This window comes from Bombyx mori, chromosome 28 (genome assembly GCF_030269925.1).
Source record: "Bombyx mori chromosome 28, ASM3026992v2".
Lineage (NCBI taxonomy): Eukaryota > Metazoa > Arthropoda > Insecta > Lepidoptera > Bombycidae > Bombyx > Bombyx mori.
In genome coordinates, this window is record NC_085134.1 from 10,038,244 (window position 1) to 10,061,067 (window position 22,824).

At 37.9% G+C, this 22,824-nt stretch overlaps 2 protein-coding genes and 1 long non-coding RNA gene across 6 annotated transcripts in view; 2 read left to right on the forward strand and 1 right to left on the reverse strand.

Annotated features, from left to right (window-relative positions):
• The window catches only part of LOC134201619 (uncharacterized), an 80,085-nt gene that overhangs the window by 18,476 nt on the left and 38,785 nt on the right, over nt 1-22,824 (forward strand). The gene's annotated exons all lie outside the window — the stretch shown is intronic.
• Nucleotides 1,387-13,030, forward strand: LOC101735456 (uncharacterized). Of its 2 annotated transcripts, none has more exons than XM_004924330.5 (7): nt 1,387-4,993; nt 5,735-5,946; nt 8,588-8,795; nt 9,465-9,580; nt 9,845-10,023; nt 10,779-10,888; nt 12,684-13,030. In XM_004924330.5, exons 1-7 carry the CDS (start codon nt 1,690-1,692, stop codon nt 12,977-12,979), a joined length of 4,425 nt encoding a protein of 1,474 aa, XP_004924387.2. In that variant the 5' UTR covers nt 1,387-1,689; the 3' UTR covers nt 12,980-13,030. The 2 variants fall into 2 exon arrangements, with proteins under 2 accessions (XP_004924387.2, XP_012544293.2); XM_012688839.4 differs by having other exon boundaries at nt 1,387-4,753.
• The window catches only part of LOC101735594 (hyaluronidase), a 39,907-nt gene continuing 30,549 nt past the window's right edge, over nt 13,467-22,824 (reverse strand). The window contains exons 4-7 of the mRNA XM_021346767.3: nt 21,595-21,770; nt 20,955-21,144; nt 18,548-19,342; nt 13,467-16,751 (exon numbers count right to left, since the gene is read on the reverse strand). Coding sequence (XP_021202442.1) covers nt 16,683-16,751; nt 18,548-19,342; nt 20,955-21,144; nt 21,595-21,770 — 1,230 coding nt within the window. The 3' untranslated portion in view covers nt 13,467-16,682. The remainder of the gene's footprint in view (nt 16,752-18,547; nt 19,343-20,954; nt 21,145-21,594; nt 21,771-22,824) is intronic.

Genomic DNA, 22,824 nt, shown 5'->3' on the forward strand with positions numbered 1-22,824 from the left:
CAAAGCATCGAAAATAATACAATGACAGTAAATACGCGGGACTAAAACGTAAAAGTAGCTTTAATTAAATACGCTCTAATCACGATGGGCTCATTGGCCCACGGGCGACGCTCCGGTTAAAGGTGTAGGTTTGGGTAATAATTTTTTTGTTGTTGCTTAGCTGGGTTGACGAGCTCACAGCGCACCTGGTGTCAAGTGGTTATGAGACCATAGACATCTTTTTTTTATTTTTTTTTATTGCTTAGATGGATGGACGAGTTCACAGCCCACCTGATGTGAAGTGGTTACTGGAGCCCATAGACATCTACAACGTAAATGCACCACCCACCTCGAGATAAAAGTTCTAAGGTCTCAGTATAGTTACAACGGCTATCCCACCTTTCGAACCGAAACGCATTACTGCTTCACGGCAGAAATAGGCAGGGTGGTGGTACCCACCCGCGCGGACTCACAAGAGGCCCTACCACCAGTAATTACGCAAATTATAATTTTGCGGGTTTGATTTTTATTACACGATGTTATTCCTTCACCGTGAAAGTCAATCGTGAACATTTGTTGAGTACGTATTTCTTTAGAAAAATTGGTACCCGCCTGCGGGATTCGAACACCGGTGCATCGCTTCATACGAATGCACCGGACGTCTTATCCTTTAGGCCACGACGACTTCTTCTATGACGTAAATGCGCCGCCCACCTTGAGATATCAGTTCTAAGGTCTCAGTATAGTCATCGAAACACAATAAATTTCAAACACTTTATAAATGTATCTTATCTTAAAGTTATAGTTAGGGGTTACTCTCAGCTTACAGGTAGGCAGTATTAACCTGATACTACTTACCTACTTGAGCGTTCCTATTTGAAGGGTAGGATAATCGTTATTGTCGTCAAGATGACTTTTTGTCCTACTTAAGCTTAACCTAAGGGGGGCCAGAAATCGGGTGAGTAGGTGAGCTCACACAGGGCTTTAAGTTGAAGATGTTGTTAACACTAGCCCTAGCAAGAGCAGTGCTTCGCAGAATCTATTATCGGATTGGAATTGCGACCCATTGAGAAGATCCGGCGAGAAACAACAAATTGAGAATTTAACCTCATGGACCTCAATCCATGGACATTTGCGTGTTTTATTAGGTTAGACCACAAATACTATCAAAAGGACAGTGAGCTCGTATTACATATACGACCTCATGTCTCAAAGTGGAGTTTCCGGCTGTGATGTCCTTGGACTCCAGTTGATGTTTATCGGCAGGCTGGATACTAATTGACTCCGTCGGAAACTAGAACCTTTTATATAACTATTAAAAATATGTGCTGACATTGACAGATTGCCATACGAATAATTACAGATCTAGGAATTTGGCAATACACATATTAATCACGATTTGAATCATTCGTCTGTAAATTACTTCGATCGTTTTATATTTAGTTCGCATACGTAATAGTTGCAGCGATGCCAAGTGCTTCCTCGTGGCCTATTCGATGCGAAAACTCTACTCTACAACCCAAAATACACCTTAACATTATTGAAACAAGATCTACAACGGCTCTGCAGTAATTTGATGACATTTACTAATATTTGTCGCGCTTATTTTGAGTCGACAATAATGCAACACTAACATATCGGTCAGACCGATTCCACATTTAGTTCCGAGTGGTGCTTTTCTGTTAAGCTTTTCAGTTAAAGTGTTCAATTATGAATTCTAAAAAAAATAAACACAAAAAATCGAATAAAAACATTCAGAATCTCCCTAAGCACGACGAAGCAGAGGCTTCAGAAACGAAAGAAAGTGTCGTAGTAACAGAAATTACAACGGATATGCCAAGTGAAGTGCCTGAACCTGCCAAGGAGGAAGTCCAGGTACTCTTAGATACTGAAACACCGAAGAAACCTAAAAGGAATAGAGGTAAAAAGAAAAAAGGAAACGAGAATGAGGAATGTGAAGAAGGTAAGCTAACAGAGCCTGTTGAACCTAAAGTTGAGCTTCAAAGTCCTTTAAAGGAAGAAAACGTTACACACACAGAAAAAGTAGAAACCATCGAAGTACCAACTGCTCGTAAAAATAAAAACAAAAATAAGTGTAATGAACCAGCCATACCCGTAATAAACACAGAACCTCCATCAGAACTATCTTCTACCAAGGAGATTGAAGAACAAAATCTTGAAATAATGCCTACTGAATTTTTAGAAGAATCTAAGTCCTTAAAGAAGAAGAACAAAAAAAAGAAACGAAATTACTCTGATAGGTCTGACAAAAACCCAGAAGTGTCCTGTACAGCAGCGTTTGAGGATCTTTTGGCAGAGGAAGGTCAAACTGATAGAAACCAAGGAGAAGTGCAGACCAAAGAAGACATAGCTGAACTTAAACAAGTTGTTGACGATTTGGGAATTAAAGTTGAAACTGAAGAAATTAAAAGTGATATAATACTTGAAAAGCAATCAGAAATACAGCTCGAATCTGATACTAAAAGTAAAAAGAAAGGTAAAAAAGAGAAGAAAATGCAGACAGAACATTATGCCATTGAAAATGTGGATGATATCAAACCTATCTTAACTGAAGGTAATGTTGTCAAATCTTTGAATGCTCCCGAGAATCCTTCAGAGGGAAAGTCCTCTGATGTAGTAAAATCATTAAAACTGTGCGCAAGTATTGAAGAATCGATAAGCTCTGAGTTGCCAAAACAAGAGATTGGATCGAAAGAAGAGTTTCAGAAGCCGAAAGCTAAAATAGCTAAGCCGGTGGAAAAGAAGCACACTGGCAAACGTGAAATAGATGATCTTAAATGCGAAGATGTTAGAAGTGAAGATATATGTATTAGAGAAACTCTTACTCCTATACAAGAAATTAGCCCTTTTACTGTAACTGAGGAAACTGATGAAGGTCTTCCTGTAAAATCATTGATCGAAGACATTAATCTTAGTACATTAGAAAAAGCAGAAACCAAATTAAAAGAAGAAGTTCTAAAATCATTTGAAACTCCAGAACCTATAAGTTTTAAGGAATCTGAAAATGTAACCTCAAAAAATAAGAAGAAAAGAAAACAAATAAAGGTGCCAGAAAATTCCCCAGAAGGTCAGATAGAAAAAGAACATCAGAAGCAACCAGAAGACAATGTTCTATTAGATGCAGAGCAGAGTCACGATAAGAATATTCTTGATGAAAGCATTAAACTAGAAGATAAAGATCACATTTTATTTGAGAGCTTAGTACTATCCGATCCTGTGACAACAACAGAAGAAATTGTGGATAAAATAATAGAGAGTATTTCACAGTCCGATGAATCTAATAAAGCTGAAATAAAAACTCTTGAACCGTCCTTAGATAACCATAAGATGAAAAAAAAAGGAAGGAAATCTCCCAAGTTACCTTTAGAATTGGGAGAAGGGTCGAAAATAGCAGAGATTAAACTAGGCACAACAGCAGTAGAGGAAAAAAAAGACATCGAGCAAACGCAAGACGAAGGTACCGGCTCAACAACACTGGAAGAAATAGAAATAAGAAGCTGTAAGTCTGAAGAATCACCTTGTGACGTTGCTCCTGAAATCCATTACCCCAGGTCGACCAGCCAACAGCTAGACGATAATAACAACATGGTAATTAGGGAAATATTGAATGACGATCTTTTGAACATTCCTATTTCTACACCTACAAATATCCAAGGATCTGGGGAAACACCTATTGGATCACCGCAAATGGTTTCATCGGGTATTAAAATAACAGAGGTAGAAGCTTCGAGTAAAGCGGAAGAAAAGACAGATTTGAAATCTAAAATGATGGAAGTTAACCAGGACATGGAAGAATTGAGGATGTCTATTGAAAGATCTTTGGCTGAACTCACTTCCATGGAGGACAATGAAAAAGTGCCCGAAAAACAATATGAGAAAAAGAGTGAAACTGAAGCTATTCCTCAATCAGCTGAATCATTGGCAGATCGGGAAGTCAAGCAGCAGATAGAAAAAGAGCCCACATACGAAGAGCTAGCAATTGAAGAAAATCCTAAAATAATAACGGAAAATATTTGTATTAATGAAGGTATTGTAAAGTCTATTCCTGAAGAAAAAAAAGAAAAGAGTCCAAATATTGATGAAAAGGTTGTTCCCATAGAGTCTTGTTCCGATCTCGAACCCCCAGTCTGCCCAGCCAGAAAAGATAATAAGGGTAAGGGTAAAAAAAGGAAAGGGAAGCAGGAAACAGTCTCAAACCCTAGCCAAACTCAAACGGAAACTGCTATTACTAACACGGACACTGAGAAAAAAGACTCCAAACAAAAACAAGACGAAAAGACTGAACAGAAGTCAGATAGTACACAAGCAAAAAGCAAACAAAAATCCGATTTACCCTCACAAGATGATGTAAGTAAAGAAGAAAAAGAAATACAACCAGTCAGAGAGCAATATGAGCCAATAGAGAATTTTGAAGATGCTTTATCAACAGTCGATGACTTGGACGTAAATAAATCCTTCGAAATGATCCTCAATGAAGTAACCGAAGAGAAACAGCAAGAACTGGCTGATAATAAGCCAGAAATTAAAATAATAGGACCGGATGATACAAAGGCAACACAGTCTGTACCGCAGCCAAAAAACTTGCTAGGCCATCCCGCTATTCCTGCATCATCGAATAGAGCTGATTATAAAAAAGAAAAAAACAAACCGCCCAATTCTAGACAAGCCAGAGTCAAAATAAAAGACAGTAACGATATTGAATCAAGCAGAACGCACAAGGAAATTAAGGAGAAAAAATCTAAAACAGATTTGTGTAAGATTAATGAATCATTTTCTCAAATTAACCAAAACGAGGATTTTGTCTACAAATATAGTTTTAGAAAGGTTTTCTTACAAAGTTCATGTCTTGTTTGTAAGAAGGATTTGATACAAACAAGGGTACCTTGCAAGCGATGTAATCTTGTGTTTTATTGTAGTAAAGAGCATTGCAGTGTTGATGGTTTGCAACATAAGGACTTATGTAACGCTATCAAAATTATCCTGAAATTTAAAGGTAATAAAGTTGTCAGTGATGGATAGTTAAGTATATTATGTTAGCGGCGCTTGGCTTCTGTTTCAACATCTTTTTTTATTTTAGTAGACAGTAATATTTTTCAAAAAAAAACCTAACTGGTTAAATTGAATTTACTCGTAAATGTTCAAGAGAGCTCTATTACATCACAAATTGAATAAGAACTGAAAACGAAGTCTCAATTAATTTTAATAATGATCAAACTTTCCGAAAATTCGCTCATCCACCATGGTACTAGTACATACCAAGCATTGGTACCCATCGTATATACTAATGCATAATATATAGTACTATAAATGGAATCATGCAGTGACCATTTGGGCTTGCTTCATATGAGGTCCTAATAAATTATTTATCGTATAATATTCAATAAATGTACTTACTATTGAATTGAAAACTGTATGATGTAAAGTTCTATTCAAATTTGCATCTAATGACGTCAATATTCATTCAAAATTGCGGGGAATAATAGGTCCTTGTTGAATTTAGTTCAGATGTTTACGTGATTGAACCCTACATTGTACAACACAAAGTTAAGGCGTCATATCCGCTCTTTATAACGAACAGAGAGTAAGTTCATAAATGCTCAAAGCTAGCCTTTTAGAAAGCATTCAGGTCAATAATTGATTTAGCGACTAAAGCATTTCCTTTTTTCATTTCTCGCCGCAATGGCTTATCAGTTACAAATTTTAACTAAATATCTGGACATTATTGGTTCCTTAGATTCGCCACACATCTACAGTGACGCACAAGGAGTCGTTGGACACAACTACAGACTGCTTCGAATGGAGATGATACTGGCTTGCGAGAAGGAGCTGAAAAGACGGCTGGTACCCTGGGAGCAGGAGGCGCTTCTGTATCCCAGGATGTGCGCTGATGTTTGGTGCAGAAAATGGGAGCAGGATGCTTTAAAAGATTGTGAACGATGTGGCCAGGTTGGTATTTGCTTACCTCCACGGCTCATGTTTTATTTTTTATTTATTGCTTAGATGGGTGGACGAGCTCACAGCCCACCTGATGCTAAGTGGTTACTGGAGCCCATAGACATCTACAACGTAAATGCGCCACCCACTTTGAGATATAAGTTGTAAGGTCTCAGTGTAGTTACAACGGCTGCCCCACCCTTCAAACCGAAATGCATTACTGCTTCACGGCAGAAATAGGCAGGGTGGTGGTACCTACCCGTGCGGACCTTCAAGAGGTCCTACCACCAGTAATTACCTCCACGGCTCATGTAGTTAATAAGTTAATTGTCTTTAAACATGAAGTTCATATCTCTTTTCCATTACTTATAAGTAGTTACCGCATGCCCTACCTTTAAAACCGAAAAGCATAATTGCTTCGAAGTTGATATAGGCAGGAAGGTGGAATCGATTTAGAAAATGCTCTGTCATAGTCTCGTCATTCGTCATGAATATACCGCGCGAATTGTCGTAAAAAGTGCATGGAATATCAGCTCTTGTTCCCCTAAAGTTATGTTGCCTTATAATCCGGCACTAATGGTAGGCTTCCAACGCAAGCATACATCATCACACTTTAGTAAGACTCAAAATAATATGAACAGCTTATTCTTACGGCTATTTTTTGACATATTTTAGGTTTTGTACCATTTATTTTATGGGGAGTGTCCTCGGGAATTATTCGAGATGATTCCTACGTCTCTTTTGTATTATCGCACCGCACAGACACCGGAGCAGATTGCGTTTATCTACAACGCCTTTCCAAAGATCTTTTTGGCCAAGAACCATCCGGTTTTGGAATGAACTATTCTCAATGCTGTTTCCCGAGCGCTATGACATATCCTTCTTAAAACGAGGTTTTCAGAGAGTACTTAGTGGTAGGCAGCGGCTTGGATATATCCTTTGTGTTGCTGACATCCAGTAGACACGGTGACCACTGACCATCAGATGGGTCGACTCTTAATCTGCAAAAATTTAACATTTTAACTATACTAGTTGATGACCGAACTCGACAAAGAGTTCGACGTGCAACCTAACCCATGAATCAGCTCGCTGATTTCTCGCCGGATCTTCTCAGCGGGTCGCGATTCCGATCCGGTAGTAGATTTATTCGCGAAGCAGCTGCTCTTGAGTTGTTAGGTCTCCTTCGGAGGCGTTCGGGCAGCTGTTAGCGAATCCCACCTCTCCTGGCTGAGTCTTTGCTGGCCTACCTGTCCTTGTGAAACTGGAAAGGCCTCCAGGCCGCCAGTAATCCTTCAATATTAAAAAAAAAAATTGTACCCTAAGCCAGGTAGCAACAGCTCCCCTAAAAATCGGTTCGGTTAATTCATTTTGAGTACTCGAAGGGTATAAAGGCTTATTTAATCAAATTCTGTTCCATATTCATTAGTCAACCCTTTTTGTTTTACGAAGGGTTCAGCGCGTTTGATCTGTTAAAATACGCTTCTGTCATTAAAGTATCCAACCCATAGCATTTACGAAATAAAATATTAAGTTTTTTGCAAGTTACATACGTTTACATACTATTGTTTGCGCTTAGGATTCTGCTTGTATCTGTCAGACATTATTCTTTAATCACACAAGCATTCTACATACATAAGCCAAATATTTTCGTTAAGATCTGCACGACTAGATCAATAAAACGATCAAAGTTTGACGATGATGTTTGATATTTAGTCTTTTTTATTATTTTGAAAGAAGTGCGTGTAATTTTAACTAAAATCGCTCAAATTTCTAACACTTACTTAAATATACATTTACTAGCTGACCCGGCAGACTTCGCAGTGCATCATTCGATAAATAAAAGACACATTAAGAGGACAAATCAAAGGAAAAACAAAATTGTTTTTTTTAAATATAATTCCGAGCTTTTTTATATTTTCTCACCTTTTAAACCTTCCCTGGACTTCCAAGAATAATTCAAGACTAAAATTAGCCAAATCGGTTCAGCCGTTCTCGAGTTTTAGCGAGACTAACGAACAGCAATTCATTTTTATAATATAGATAAGGGAAAAAAATACAAGATCACACAATAAACATCTATATGGCTTCTATACAAGATCCCTTCTTATAGTTCTATGTAAATATATTACTATGTGTGCGTCTTCTATGTGTTCAGGATCATGTTGCGCAAGGTATTGAACTTCTGCACAGATGGTATTATTCATTCTGTGCGTTAGATTTTTCTAAAGTGAAAAAATTTATTGAAGTGAAAAAATTACTAGATGATGACCGCCTTCTTGATAACGCCATCTTGTTGTGTTTTTAAAGCGGTTAGTTGCACTCAATTAAGAGAAATAGTATTATTATTCGCCAATAGATGTCGGGAAGAGTTGATTATTGAAAACACGAATAAAACAACATTTTCTGCAAATAAATCGTAGCTAGATCGATTTATCGCCCCCGAAATCCCCTGTATACTAAATTTTATGAAAACCGTTGGAGCCGTTTCCGAGATTCAGATTATATATGTATATTAATATACAAGAGTTGCTCATTTAAAGGTATAAGATTTGAGTAAGGTGTTAGCACAAGTGGTCTGATATTCGTACCGAATGAAGAGACTATGGTTCGTTATCAGGTCTAGTCCCATTGCTGAATAATTATCTTAAAACAGATGTCCTACTGCGCCAATTCTCCTGATCATTTGCCGAAGTCACATCAGCGCTGGTGCAAATCGTATTCCCTGTACCAGAAACTGGTGACTTACCAGCAAACTAAAGGAAGACTGGACTTGAAGATGCCAACCAGAGTCATGTCTGGGCTCTACCAGATACCCGATAACATGAATGAGGTCTTGGCTTCTATGTATGAGGAGAAAATTGGTAAGTCATTTTCTAGTTTGGTTTTATTACATTTGAAGAATGGAACTCATAGACGGTAACTGGAATGCACGAATGCTTTGTATGCATAATACAGCCTACCACTAGTATTAGTAATGATTCTTTTTTTTTGTTTTTTTTTATTGCTTAGATGGGTGAATGAGCTCACAGTCCACCTGGTGTTTAGTGGTTACTGGAGCCCATAGACATCCATAACGTAAATGCGCCACCCACCTTGAGATGTAAGTTGTAAGGTCTCAGTATAGTTACAACGGCTGCCCCTCCCTTCAAACCGAAACGCATTACTGCTTCACGGCAGAAATAGGCAGGGTGGTGGTACCTACCCGCGCGGACTCACAAACTTTTTTATACTAATTTGTAAAATTCAACAGTCTTCGGTTCAGAATTCCTATTTTTTGGAATATAGGATTACTGGTGGCCCGGAGGCCTTTTCAGTTTGACCAGAAAACGGTTGGTGACCATGGGCCTAGGAGACATGAGGTTTGCTAACAGCTGCCCGAGCACTTCCAAAGGAGACCTAACGACTCAGCAGCTGCTTCGAATGACGGACTGCCTTCTGCTATTCTCTTCTATCTAATAATCACCGTCGCCCACTCAAAGAAGTTAAGTTAATTGCTGGCCGATTGATACCAATCTGCTTCCCACTCACAGATATGTCCGATATCCAATACGCTGCATTGACACAGATCGCCACGGCACCACTGACTGCCCTGTACTCTTACCAGCTGTACCGAAATGCGAGTCCTACTACTAATGGCATAAATAAGGTAATAGATTAAATCTAAATAAAATACACCCCTTAGATTGATAAAATTTATAATCATCACAAGAGAGCTTCAGTAGTATCATCCGTGTTGGCACATGACGTCCAATTTTTATTACCTTGTACCGATATTGTTCCGACCGGATCGCTTTAATCCTTAGTGGTAGAAGTAAGCAGGAATGTGGAAGCTATCCACCCTGGTAAGCTTAAAGCACGCTCTACGACGAGTTATAGCAAAAGCATACTAGATATGTTTTTCTTTCACCAGAACACAAATTTCACCATTCACGTGGTAGGGGCAGAGTTACAATTCGAAGCTGATATGTTGAACAAATGGGAAGTCTTTTTCCTTCACTTGCGGCCTGAGGTGAAGGAACTCAAAGTCGTGCTGATCGGCACTGAGCTCAACCCTGGAAACCTGCCTTTGGAACTGCTAGAGAAGACCAGGTTGGTACCAAGTTACTTACAATAACATTTCTTTGGAATTCTATATTTGGTTGTCATTGCTCGATATACCATAGACAGCCTTTTCATGAATAAAGATGTTAGGTGTATTTTTTCAACAAATGCCAGTCTGGGCTTTGAAGAGTGGATTAATTACAAAATCATTGAGATGCCGACGTCTCAAATGTAGTTGGATAAGTCATATATTAATACGTGAAATAAAAACTTTGTACCCCTTTTTACGAAAATCGTGCGGACGGAGGAGTAAGAAATTTCCCACACTTATAGAGAATATAGGGAAGGAGTGCACAATGCTAATACTTTTTTACAATTATGCATAAAAAATAATTAAATCAATAAAAAAAAAACATTACATGGTAGTGTGTACCATGTATTTGACACACACACGCATATATACTATATACTGTTTTGTTTATTGTTTAATATTTGTGGTCAAATTGAGAATAGATTAGTATTTTTTGTCTATAATATTATTTGTTTGTAGTGTAGTCTTGGCGACATCTGTATTTATAGAAGTATAATAGTTTTTGTTAATAGAACCGTAATAATGTTTAAACTTATAGTTTGAATTAGTAATTATAGTCGAATTTCGACTACTGGGGTAGTTCTTATTATAGTGTCAAAGGCCCCTTTATCTGCCTCACACAAGATGCCTAATACTCGACTGGTTAGCTAGTCCAATAATTCGTTTAATTATAATAATATTGTAGTGTTAATTAAGTAATATTCTCCCACAGGATGTGCGCTGACTGCCGCATGAACCAACGCAGACTGGTCCTTAGTTTCCACGACAAAACAGGCTATTCCGAGTACAAGGATACGGAAGATTTTATCCTACCAGACATTGGTAACTAGTAAAAATATAATTAATGAAAAATATTCGGAGACGTATTGAGAATTACCTCGTTTTATAAAGTCTATTCAAAATATATATATGTCGCAGAATGGGGCCGATATCTAATATAATACATATTTAATACGTGAAGCAAAAACTTTTTACCCCTTTTTATGAAAATTGCGCGGACGAAGGAGTATGAAATTTCCCACACTTATAGAGAATATAGAGAAGAAGTGCACAATGATAATATATTTTTTTAATGATGCATAAAAGATACATTAAATCAATAAAGAAAACGTTACACACACTCCCATGTATTTGACACACACGCATGCATACTATTTATTTATGTCAAACTTTTGTTCTTGACGTCTGTAGTCAAATTGAGAATAGATTAATTATTATTTGTCCGTGTTAATATTTTTCTATAGTGTAGTCTTGGCGAAATTTTTGAGTATAGAAGTATAATAAGTAGTCTTCGAAAATAGAATCATAATAGTGTACAAACTTATGATTTCAACTAATTATAGTCGAGTTTCGACTACTGGGCGACCACTAGTTTTCATTATTTCTTGACATAGTGGGTGTATGATAGGTAGCCGTGCAAAGAGATTGTACAGCACGAAACGATATGACAGCTCCAAGACGTCTTTGCTTGTCCTAAGTCAAGAAGCTTCCAAAGCACACCACCCGAAGTGCGCCGATGTTTGTCGAGTAGTTGCGGCTCGCATCCACTAGATGGCGCGCTTTCGCTTCGTTTGTGGTGTCCGGATGCGACATATATATGTATATCGCCATTGTTAATAATAATGCCAGGACTCTGCTGCCGTTCGTCAGTTTTCAGAGTACCACCATCCTGTCGATATTAACATCCAGCTAATTGTTCGGTCCTGGTCAAAGGCCCGGACAGGTGTTTAGCAGACCGCGGCCTCAGGTCTCAAGTCGACTAGGGGCAGTCACGCTAAGCTAACTATGACCTTGGGAACCATTTAACACGACTCGAGCGAGAAATGTCAAAACACCAAAACCATATCTTTTTTATGACTGACGAATTGATTTCTGAGTTAAAGAGGATGAAGGTTTAATTCTTACATGCTTTATTTATAGTGAATACGTTAATAGTAAGGTGTGGCGGATGAAAGGCGATTGCATGCAGCAGAGATGCGAATGTAGCGATGGATGTGTGGAGTAACGAGAATGGATAGAATACGGAATGAATATGTTAGAGGAAGTCTGAAAGTGGCACAAGTCACAGAGAAGTTGAGAAGTGCGCGTTTGGGATGGTATGGACATGTGATGAGAGGAAATGAAAATGAGGTTGCTAAGAGAACGTTAACTATGAATGTGGAAGGATATAGAGGAAGAGGTAGACATAAGATGAAATGGATGGATGGAGGGTGTAAAAGGGGAGTGAGCGAAGAAATGGTATATGATAGAAGAGTATGGAAGGAGAAAACATGTTGCGCCGACCCCAAGTGTCTCGGGGAAGGGCAAGATAATGATGAAATGATGAGTAAGGTGTTTATTTCATTCATTCATTTTAGGCCTTACAGCCCAAGGTAAACCTGGTCCAGTCTCTCCAGACTGCTCTGTGTGCTTAGTGCGAATTTTTTAACGTTCTCGATAGCGTAAAAGTTAACTTATATTTGTATGGAATGGGATCATTTGCGTACGTTTGCCGCTAGGGGCGCTGTTCCAACTGCATACAAATATGAGCTAAATTTTACGCTATCAAGAACCTTAAGAAACTCGCACTGAGCACGCTGTTCAGGGTTTTAGGTGTTAATGGAATTTTAATTTGCAGTTTGCGCATTCAATCCCGCCATTCACCGCTCGTCTGTCTACAATGGAAAAGATCCGTGGCCTTCCACTTTGACGACAATAACGAGGCTCAGAATCCCTTTCTTAGTCACAGCTCACACGATCACGGAACTCCAAAGGGATTTGGTGAGGATCAAAGAGTGCTGCGAGGTCAAAGTGACGGGAGACCCCAAACATAATCCCTTCGCAAGCGTGAGGCCCGACAGAAACTTTATATCTGACGACGAAGCGCCTTTACTCTTCAAAAATTACTGTTTCATGATTTTAAATGGATTTTGATGTGTTTTCATGTTTCTTTTTGTACGTTTTAATAAATTCGTTTGACTGATAGCCTTATTTTGTTTTTTCTGCGAAGAATATATCTGCCTGATCATAAGTGACATCTCATGTCGATCATACAGCCAAGATCAAACTGGTGGTGGGACCTATTGTGAGTTCATGCGGGTAGTACCGCGACTCTGCCTATTTCTGCCGTGAAGCAGTAATGCGTTTCGGTTTGAAGGGTGGGGCAGCCGTTGTTACTATACTGAGACCGTAGAACTTATATTTTAAGGTGGGTGACGCATTTACGTTGTAGATGTCTATGGGCTCCAGTAACCGGTTAGCACCAGGTGGGCTGTCCACCCATCTAAAAAACAAAAAAAATTACTTAATGTACCTAACAAATTACGCTACAAACAAATAAAAAGAGAATTCAAATGGACGTATTTCTGAGCTTATACCAAGCGGAGAGCAATTATGTGAAAAGGGTAATAAATAAAACAGGTTATTTTTATATTTTATTTTCTACTTATAAAATTAATGCATAACAATAAGTACGTCAAACTAAATATGTCTATTTATCACAGATATGTCGCATCATCGCCGCTAACAGCACCGCGTATATGAGTTTAGTTTTAGCTAAAGCGTGTCGTATGCTTATAGGAGAAACACACACCTATTACTGGAAAAGCTCTAGAAAATATTCAATCATATTTGGTTGTACTGGAAACTTCATAAATTTAACTTACGCGGTAATGTTGGCTTAGCGACGATATTATACAATTTAATTAAAAACAAATACACTTACAGGGTGTAATTAAGCTACATTCAAGGGCGGATCCAGGGGGGGGGGTCATGGGGGTCATGACCCCCCCTGATCTGGTTCCAGGACCTAGGTGGACCACATATTGAACATAATGATTTTAGGACCACGGTTATGGAATATAAATAAGCTGCCTCATTCCGGGCGTGATAGTGCTTCTCTGGATTTCTTCAAGAGAAGATGACAATATGTACGTGTGTATGTACAAGTTATTATGTGTTAAGTTTTTCAAGTGTACAATAAAGAATAAATAATTTTAAGTACAGTACTTACGTACATAAATAAAATACCTACTTTTTACTTGTATCTATTGTTATCAAAATTAAATTATAAGTTCTAGACTTGACCATGATTATGTGACCCCCTCCTGGCACCAAAGCTGGATCCGCTCTTGGCTACATTAAAAGTAAGTTATTAGCCTAATTTAAAACGTTATGATTGATTGTACTAAGCGTAAATACATAACGTTTTAGTAAATTGATATTTTTCGAGCCCGCAGTGTATCGCAAAAGTGTGACTCTAGATCGTTGACCTCTTAGCTGATTTATAGAAAATTTTGGAACGTGATTTTTAAGAGTTTATCATTTTGATGAGCATCGGAATGACAATTTCTTTCACACGCTTATTCTCAAAACATTTTTGTCGGGCACATTACACTTTTTTCACAAATCAGTAATCAGAAGGTATTTACAAGGCATATACTATGCCTATAATAGAAGATTTTGCTCAACAGAAATCCCGAAAGAAACCGTTATCGAAATCGTAACCAAAAAACCAGTAGCATTCTAATATCATTAATGACATATTATATCATACTGTATTTGATTACCTATAATAAATGGTCATACTCAGTAAAAAAATGTTATTATAATTCGCTTTTTTACTTTCCAAAAGGGCGTCAAATTCTTGTGTGCCCAAGGGCCCCATCCTAGTTTAAGACGTCCCTGATAACAAGTATCTTTGACACAAAACGGGTCCTCCCTGGACTAAACTGTAATCAAAGTTATTAACCCAACAAGGCGAAAACAAAAAAAGGTGTTTGTGTCAAAGGTCAAAAGCTTAAATGTACCAAGTTAATGGTGACCTATAAAATTAGTAATCATTACTTTGTCATTATTCAATTTACTAATATTAAATTTAATTAATTAAGTTTTATGTATTTACATTTTAGATTAGAAAATCATCTGAAAATAAAACAAAAAAATACATAGGTTTTTTTTGTTACCTTTAGACTATCGGCGAACAATCCTTCTAATAGCTTGTAAGATGCTTTGTATATATTCTAACATATGTTCAGTAGTATCTTATGTAGAAAATCTCTTTTTTTATAAACAGAAGAAGATACGGCGTTTTGTATAATTTTTCTAGAGTGAAATCCATTTTCGCTTGCAGCAAATTTCACGAGTCAGTTGAACGATTTCAAGCTACAGTTCTTTGATTCGCGCCAAAAACAGTTGCAACGCGGAAAACTGACGAGTATTAAAAATTGTCGTAAATACTGTTTGCCTACGTTTGCCGCTAGGGGCGCTGTTCCAATTCCATACATTGAGCTAACTTTTACGCGATCTAGAACGTTAAAAAACCGCACTAAACACACTGAACGTGCCTATTCGCATTAAAAAATACCTACCCAATGCGAATGTTTAGATACTCGTCGATTTACATAAGGCGTCACGTATTGTTGAATAGATTGACTAATTTGTTATTCTAATGTTTTGCATCGCAGTCTGTATGCGACTGACGCGGTTACATCATACTGATACTAGATGGCGCTGATCTGCTTCCAAATTAATTCCGTCCTAAGTTACAAGCTATGAGAAAAACTCATAATACGAATTAGCGTTGTAATATTTTTGAGATTACATTTAACATGGCGATGAGGAGTACTTGTTGACCGAATGAATCGTAATGTAATGTTAAGTAGTTTTCTTAAAACTTTAATTCAAAGTGGAGATTTGGCGTAAAGAAACACACACACATTCTTATACATAATGTAACTAACTTTAAATTCGGAAATAGTTTGTACAAACACAAACTTTCCATTTAACCCAAAAGAAAAATGCATTTAAAAATACTTTTGAAAGGATTTTTCGTTTTAGGCAAATCAATAAGTCGTCGAGCATTGTTAGAAATATAAGATGTGAATGTTTTGTTAACAACACCCAGAGTAAGTACCCACAAGAGCCCAAATAATATCCCAAGCATAAGGTCGCATATGTTATTTTGTAAATAACACTTATGAAGAAGTTATTTTTCTTTTTGTAATCTAGACCTCTAGATAAAAAAATTCTTATTTAATTAACTTAATGAACTAACTAAAGTATCGAGTTTGAAAAGCTAATGTCATGGCTATCCGACTTTATACTTCTGATATCGGGTGATGTGCTACAAAATGGCAAAGGGCACAGGAAATATGATTGTCTGTACTGCTGGAAAAAATATTACAGTCTTGTTCAATTTTTGATGTGACAACGTCTTATAATTCGATGGAACCGGCTGTACGCACGAAAAAACCTGACTCATGCGGCGTTACCTCGCTCTGAGGCGTTCCATTTAAGGCTTGAAGTGCAAGCGAGAGCGCGCAACGAGCGACAAAGAGGCACGATCGGCCTCCGCGTTCGGCAGCGTTCGACATCTGTCTCTCTCCTACTTGAGTGAGCGATGCATCCGCGTGGACAGCTGCTATACAATAATAAATTTACATGTTTTCGTCAAGTATGAAGTTCAGTGAAAAGTGAATGTGGTGTCAATTGTTTATAGCAACGATAATTGCGATAATTGAAAAATGAAACCATTCCATCAGTATTTTCTTATGACGTTGTCACGTTCAACTATCGTCAGTAAACCGACTTTACAGACAACCGATTTTTTACTTCGACCATTTATTTCCCTGTACCCTTACACAAATAAAAACACAGACATATACAGAAGGCGTCCCAGACCGATGACTGAAGCAGTACCCGACACCTAAAAGAGAGGAGGCGGTAAGAATTCTGATAGACATTACAATGAGAATATGTACTGATAGATTATAATGTACAGTGACGTGGAATTGTAAGAGGAACATCTTTGGACCTTTGATATTAAGGCTTTGGTGTGCTTATCTTAATGTTTCTGCCTGAATTTAAGACTGAAATATGATCGCGATTTCGACGAATACAACACAATAATTAGCCTATTCACTAAGCTAGAATGAATGGTTGGTTCGTGCTAGAAATAAGCAATAGTAGTATACAATCTTGCAGATTTGATAGATATATGATAGATATTCATGGCTAAAAACGGAAAATATGGCTGTTTGAATTATTATTATTATTTTTGTTGCTTAGATGGTTGGACGATCTCACAGCCCACCTGGTGCTAAGTGGTTACCGGAGCCCATAGACATCCACAACGCAAATGCGCCACCCACCTTGAGATATAAGTCCTAAGGTCTCAGTATAGTTACAACGGCTGCCCCGCCCTTCAAACCGAAACGCATTACTGCTTTACGGCAGAAATAGGCAGGATGGTGGTAGGTACCTACCCGCGCGAGCTCACAAGAGGTCCTGCCACCAGTAAGAGAATTTAATTGGTACTTAATTCTAGCCGTAGTAATTTATTACAGCTGTCGTTGTCAATGTCGATAAGGAGAAAGTTTGTGGTGGTAGACATCACAGAGCACTAGATCTTTGACAGATGTCTAAATCTCGCTAACGACATTTTTAAGATAAGCTTACTACAAGTTCCGAATTTTAGCGTCGGTCTACTGAGCAATGTCATCCGCTCGATAGAAGATCTTCCTTTTGTTGTTAAACTCCCAAAATACCCTACGAATATTATAATAGACCAAACAATATCTAATAACCAGTCAGCCATCACGAAATGAAGGTAATGGAGCTAGAATGATAAGGTCATGCAGATGTGTCATTATCATTAGAACACAAGCCGTTGGCTCAATATTACACAAGTCAAAAATCATTCTAAGGTAAGTAAAATTTCTTTTGGGATTTAGGTCTTAACGAAAACCAGAAAATGTCTAATGTTTTTATTTTTCTATTATTGATTATTTTTTGTTTTTTTATTGAAGAAAAATGGCTTTATATCTGTGACCACTTTTAATACAACCGTCTTAATGTAAGTTGTGTTCAAACCGAGAAGGGTGATTTAATTATTGGACTCACTCTATCTATTTCACTTGAATATTATTAATGTGTGCAGTTTTTATCTAATTATGAACTTAAATAAATATATATAATGTATTTATTTATTTAAATCAAAATACAGTTTAGCTTTGTAAAACTATAGCAATTGAGTTGCTCTTATAAAGAGAAACAACATTTAAAGCTATTGCTTCACTATTATTTTTATATCTTTTTATATTTTAAAATTGCAAAAATGCTCTTTATATGTCTAATGTTCTAATGTTTCAATAATCGAAATTCTATTTATGTCATCTATAGAAGAATGATATAAATAACATATTAACCTCTTTAAGGATTAATCGTATAGAGGTTACATATATATATGCTTAACATTAATAAAATATCAAATGGCGTATTCATCAAAATGCTTCATTAAGGATACGGTTCATAATCTTAATTAAGAACTTAGAATTTGCGTTGAGACTTTGGACTGCGGGTATATTTGATAGTGTCGTGTGCTGGTCAATTAGTGTCATTAATGATGTATCGAAAGCTGGATGTGGCAGGCAATCAAGTTAAAAAGCAAAGCGTTATCGTTAATAACAAAACAAATACCTTATTTATTTATAAAACAATAACCTGACTGTTAGGTGGCGCCGTGGTTGGATCGCTGTCCGTATCCTTTCTAGAAACATCTAATTCTTTGGGATAATTATCTTCTGTGACGTCACTAGTTTCTGTATCAGTATCTAGCGTGTTATTGCTTGAGAATTCATTGAATGTGTCTTCATTGAAGAATTTAAATACATCATTTGTTGTTACATCTTGTAAATTTGTTCCTTCTACTGTTGTGCTCTCTGTGTTATCTAGTATTTCTGTTGTATTATCATTGAACGAAGCATAATACTCATTAGTTTGCGTTGTATCCAACCGGACAGTTGTCATGTCAGTGTCAGCGGTCTGCGTGCTCGCGTGACCTGCGCTCGTCACGTTACTTATCGAACTGTCATTGTTCACATCACTGTCATTAGTGATAAAGTTATTAAGTATCATATTTATAAGTGCGTTATCATTATAGCTATGTAATGGGAAGCTGGCGTTCGTTTTGTCGTATCCAGTTTTGTTTTTCATTTCATCGTTGACGTATTTTTGAATGTTTTGTTCGTAGTTGTCAGGAGGATCCCAGTGGTAGTCCGGGTCGTAATTTGCTAAGACTGTGCTGGAGGCTGTGGTTGTAGTGTCGACGTCTTCTGTTGGGACGTTTCTGATTTGTGACCCGGTATATTTGGCTATGGCCGGCCCCAACGTGCCCTCGAGATATTCACGTAAATTGTGACATTTTTTAACTGTGTTGACGTCGTTGGAGCTGCCCCACACTATGAACCCTGAGGCGTTCGAGGCGTATATCGCTTGCAGGGCCGAATTGAGGTCTTCCTGAAATTGGAGAGATTTGAATTTTAAGATTTTTTTATTTTTTTTTATTGCTTATATTGGTGGCCGAGCTCACAGCCCACCTGGTGTTATGTGGTTACTGAAGCCCGTAGACATCTACAACGTAAGTGCGCCACTCACCTTGAGATATAAGTTATAAGATCTCAGTATAGTTACAGCGGCTGCTCCACCCTTTAAACCGAAACGCATTACTGCTTCACGGCAGAAATAGGCAGGGCGGTGGTACCTACCCGCGCGGACTCAGAAGAGGTCCTACCACCAGTAAAAAATTAATTGAAAACAGAGACAAATTAATTGAGTATGCCGTATACTAAGTGGGCGAAACGTTTTGGATTTTATTTGGATTAGATTTTCCCGACATTAGGTAGATATTTATTGCGCCAGACTCAATAAATTAGCATTGCATTTTCTTTAAGTCCGGTGATACATAGTTAGTTAGGGAGCAACGCATAGACGATCTTCCACCGAGTGAATGTGTTCTCTCGACAGACCGACACGACGACGGTTCCCGTGTTGTTGTTCAGAGCTTGTGAGATGAGCTTATCATGTGAATGAAATTTCAGTAGTTCAATTCAAGCTTTTTTCAGATTACCTCTACAGAGCTGCCGTCAGACAGTACGAATGCATAGCCACTATTTCGAATTTGAAATCTGTTCTTATATCCTATACTTATCCATAGCCTACTAACTAGAAGTTTCTACGAGTGAGGAAATCTTTACTTAATCCAAACTACTTTTACATTTCATTATATTATTTCGTACGTTTCGGATAGTTTAGAGCTTTCATAGTCACAAGGAGACATAGACTGAGTTCCATTCCACGATCTTTCCCGAGCGCTAAGCCCCTGGCGTTGTTGATGTCCACGGGCAACCTCAACCACTCGCTTTCAGGTGAGCTGTATGCTCATCATCCGAAACAGCCAAAAAAAAAGACGTGTGGTCGTGGGACACCGGATAGGAACGAAGTTCCTTCTATACTTATAATATTATAAAGATAATATTATAAAGAGGAAAGATTTGTTTGTTTGTTTGTTTCGAATAGGCTCCGAAACTACTGGACCGATTTGAAAAATTTTTTTTCCATTAGAAGCCGACATTGTCCCTGATGAACATAGGCTACTTTATTTAATTATTATTATTTTTGGTTTCATGTGTGTTTTAATGTTTCCGAAGCGAAGCGAGGGCGGGTCGCTAGTATTATATAAATATTAATTATAAGTTCTATTCGGGGTATAAAGAAAATAAAACTGGAGGTTTCGCAACAACCCACGGTCATTCGGTAACGTGCGAACTTATTGTGGTACACTTCATTCACGGTTGTTTGCAGAAGAGTTAGTGTATTGCGCAAACGAACGCTCTGAGATCGTGGTCAATGAATGATAAAAAAATATGTTATTTTTTTGTCCGTCATTACAAAGTTAAGTCGTACACTGTGTGCATTACTAATTTGTACGTTATAACAAAGTCGATTCGTGCACTGATGCACACACTAGTAAAAATCTTACGTTACGGACGTTTTTTCCCGGTTAGAGTACCTCTCCGCATCGTCCCATAAGGAACTTCGTTCCAAAAACCGAAGATAATACTATACTTACTTCAGTCATGTACCCGCCGTCTCTGTAGCGGAACCAGAAGTAAGGCAGCACCGGCGCGTCATTCCTATTGAGTCTCTGGGCCTCCTTAATACGTCCTCGGATCATCCGGGACAGTTGGGATGACGTCAGATCCCGCGAGCTGTATATCGAGGGGTACAGAGCGGTGCTCTCTGACCACAGCCAATGTAGCCTGGAAAGGATAATCGAATCTGTACACATTTGATGGTACATACGTCTAGTTGCAAGCGTGTCTAAGTCGCGGTGTTGGGACGAACATTCTGATCTTGAAAACCATCTCTTTGCCTCACCCTGCCCTTTCAGAGTTCCATCTAGTTTTGAGACCGCTTATACGCTATATACCCCTTCACTGTCCATATGCAGTTTAACTATACTGAGGAGACCTTAGAACTCATATCTCAAGGTGGGTGGCGGGATTTTTTTTGTAGATTTCTATGGGCTCCGGTAACCACTTAACACCAGGTGGGCTGTGGGCTACAATCAATGCAATAAAAAAATGCTTGGCTTGATGATTCGATGATTTCTTTTCGTTATACCATTGTGGAAATTAGTGAAGAAGCAAATTCAATGGTAAAACAGTCTGTCTCCACTAGTTTAAGATGGATGAATCTCTGCGCCTTACCTATCGTTTTCCTCAGGAACCTTTTCGGCACAAGACTCCTTCATGTTGTTGCTGGCCATGTTGAAACAGTACGGGAACCCGTAGTATCCCCACTGCGCGTTAGGCCTCATCTCTTTCGCCACTAAGAGCGTCCTCTGCATGAAGGTCCGCGCTGATTCTTCAAAGCGTTGTATTGCCTGCAAGCATATGAATACTTTTATTACTAAAACATTATTTACGGTCTAGAAATATTTGCCAAAGTCCATAGAAAGGCCTATTAGGCTCGCCGCTGTACTGAGCAAATCTCTTGCAGTAATGTCAACGATGAAAACAAACCCAATTAGCTTGTTTATGTTATTCGCAACTGGATTTCAACTACATGGTCGGTGAAATAATTCAGTCACTGGGTAGTAATCTATTGATGGTATTGTGAGTTGTTTTAATGTCACGTGTTCTCTGTCCGGTAAATTCGAAGGAGGGAACAGATTTTGCTATTTTATCATTAGTGAAATTTTAACTGCCGTGACAAAGAGAGACGATAATACAGCTGAGCAGATCGATGTTAATAGATTAGAAAAGCTAGGAGCGCAGTTGAGTTTGCTACTTAATTGTTATCTTTCAAGTTCAGAGGGTCTTACCTACATAACAGTCCCTAATTTTAATTAGGGATACGACTATTTGAACTAGACCACTTAAAGCTATTACTGCTTTTTCTGTAATAAAAAGATTTATTTAATTACGATTGGGCTATACCACTAATGCTTATAATTTTAACTTTAATTCTGCGAAACGACATTCCATGAAAGATTTCGTCTTGGTAGCAAACAACGATTCTGATACAGGGTGTTGCTATTCGGATACCAGTTTAGACTATTCTGTTCTCGACTTCCATTTGATTCCATTTGAGAGTGGATTCTGAACTCCATGCCATTAAATTCTCACTATTGATGATTGGGATTGGTGGTTGTTTGCTGCGGTACCAAAATGCCAAACATAAGAACAATCTGAATGTTCTTTTTGCCTCAACTAGATTTGTTGGTGATAAGAGCTATGCAAACTATTACCAACGATTACTAAATATCGAATTCGTTTTTAATCCACTCCACAAAAAGTGGGAGGTTCTCCATTACATTTTTTTTATGTGTCCAAAATGTTTTACTAGATTAACCGATTTTGAGGATTTTATTTGAAGGCTGGTACTTCACATGTGGTCTAATCTATCAAAATCTGATTAGTAGTTTTGACTATCCT

Coding starts and splice junctions, on each gene's coding strand:
- LOC101735456 (XM_004924330.5), top strand. CDS start 1,690: ATGAATTCTAAAAAAAATAAACACAAAAAATCGAATAAAAACATTCAG. Junction 9,581..9,844: donor CTACTAATGGCATAAATAAG/GTAATAGATTAA, acceptor TTCTTTCACCAG/AACACAAATTTCACCATTCA. Junction 10,889..12,683: donor TTTTATCCTACCAGACATTG/GTAACTAGTAAA, acceptor TTTAATTTGCAG/TTTGCGCATTCAATCCCGCC.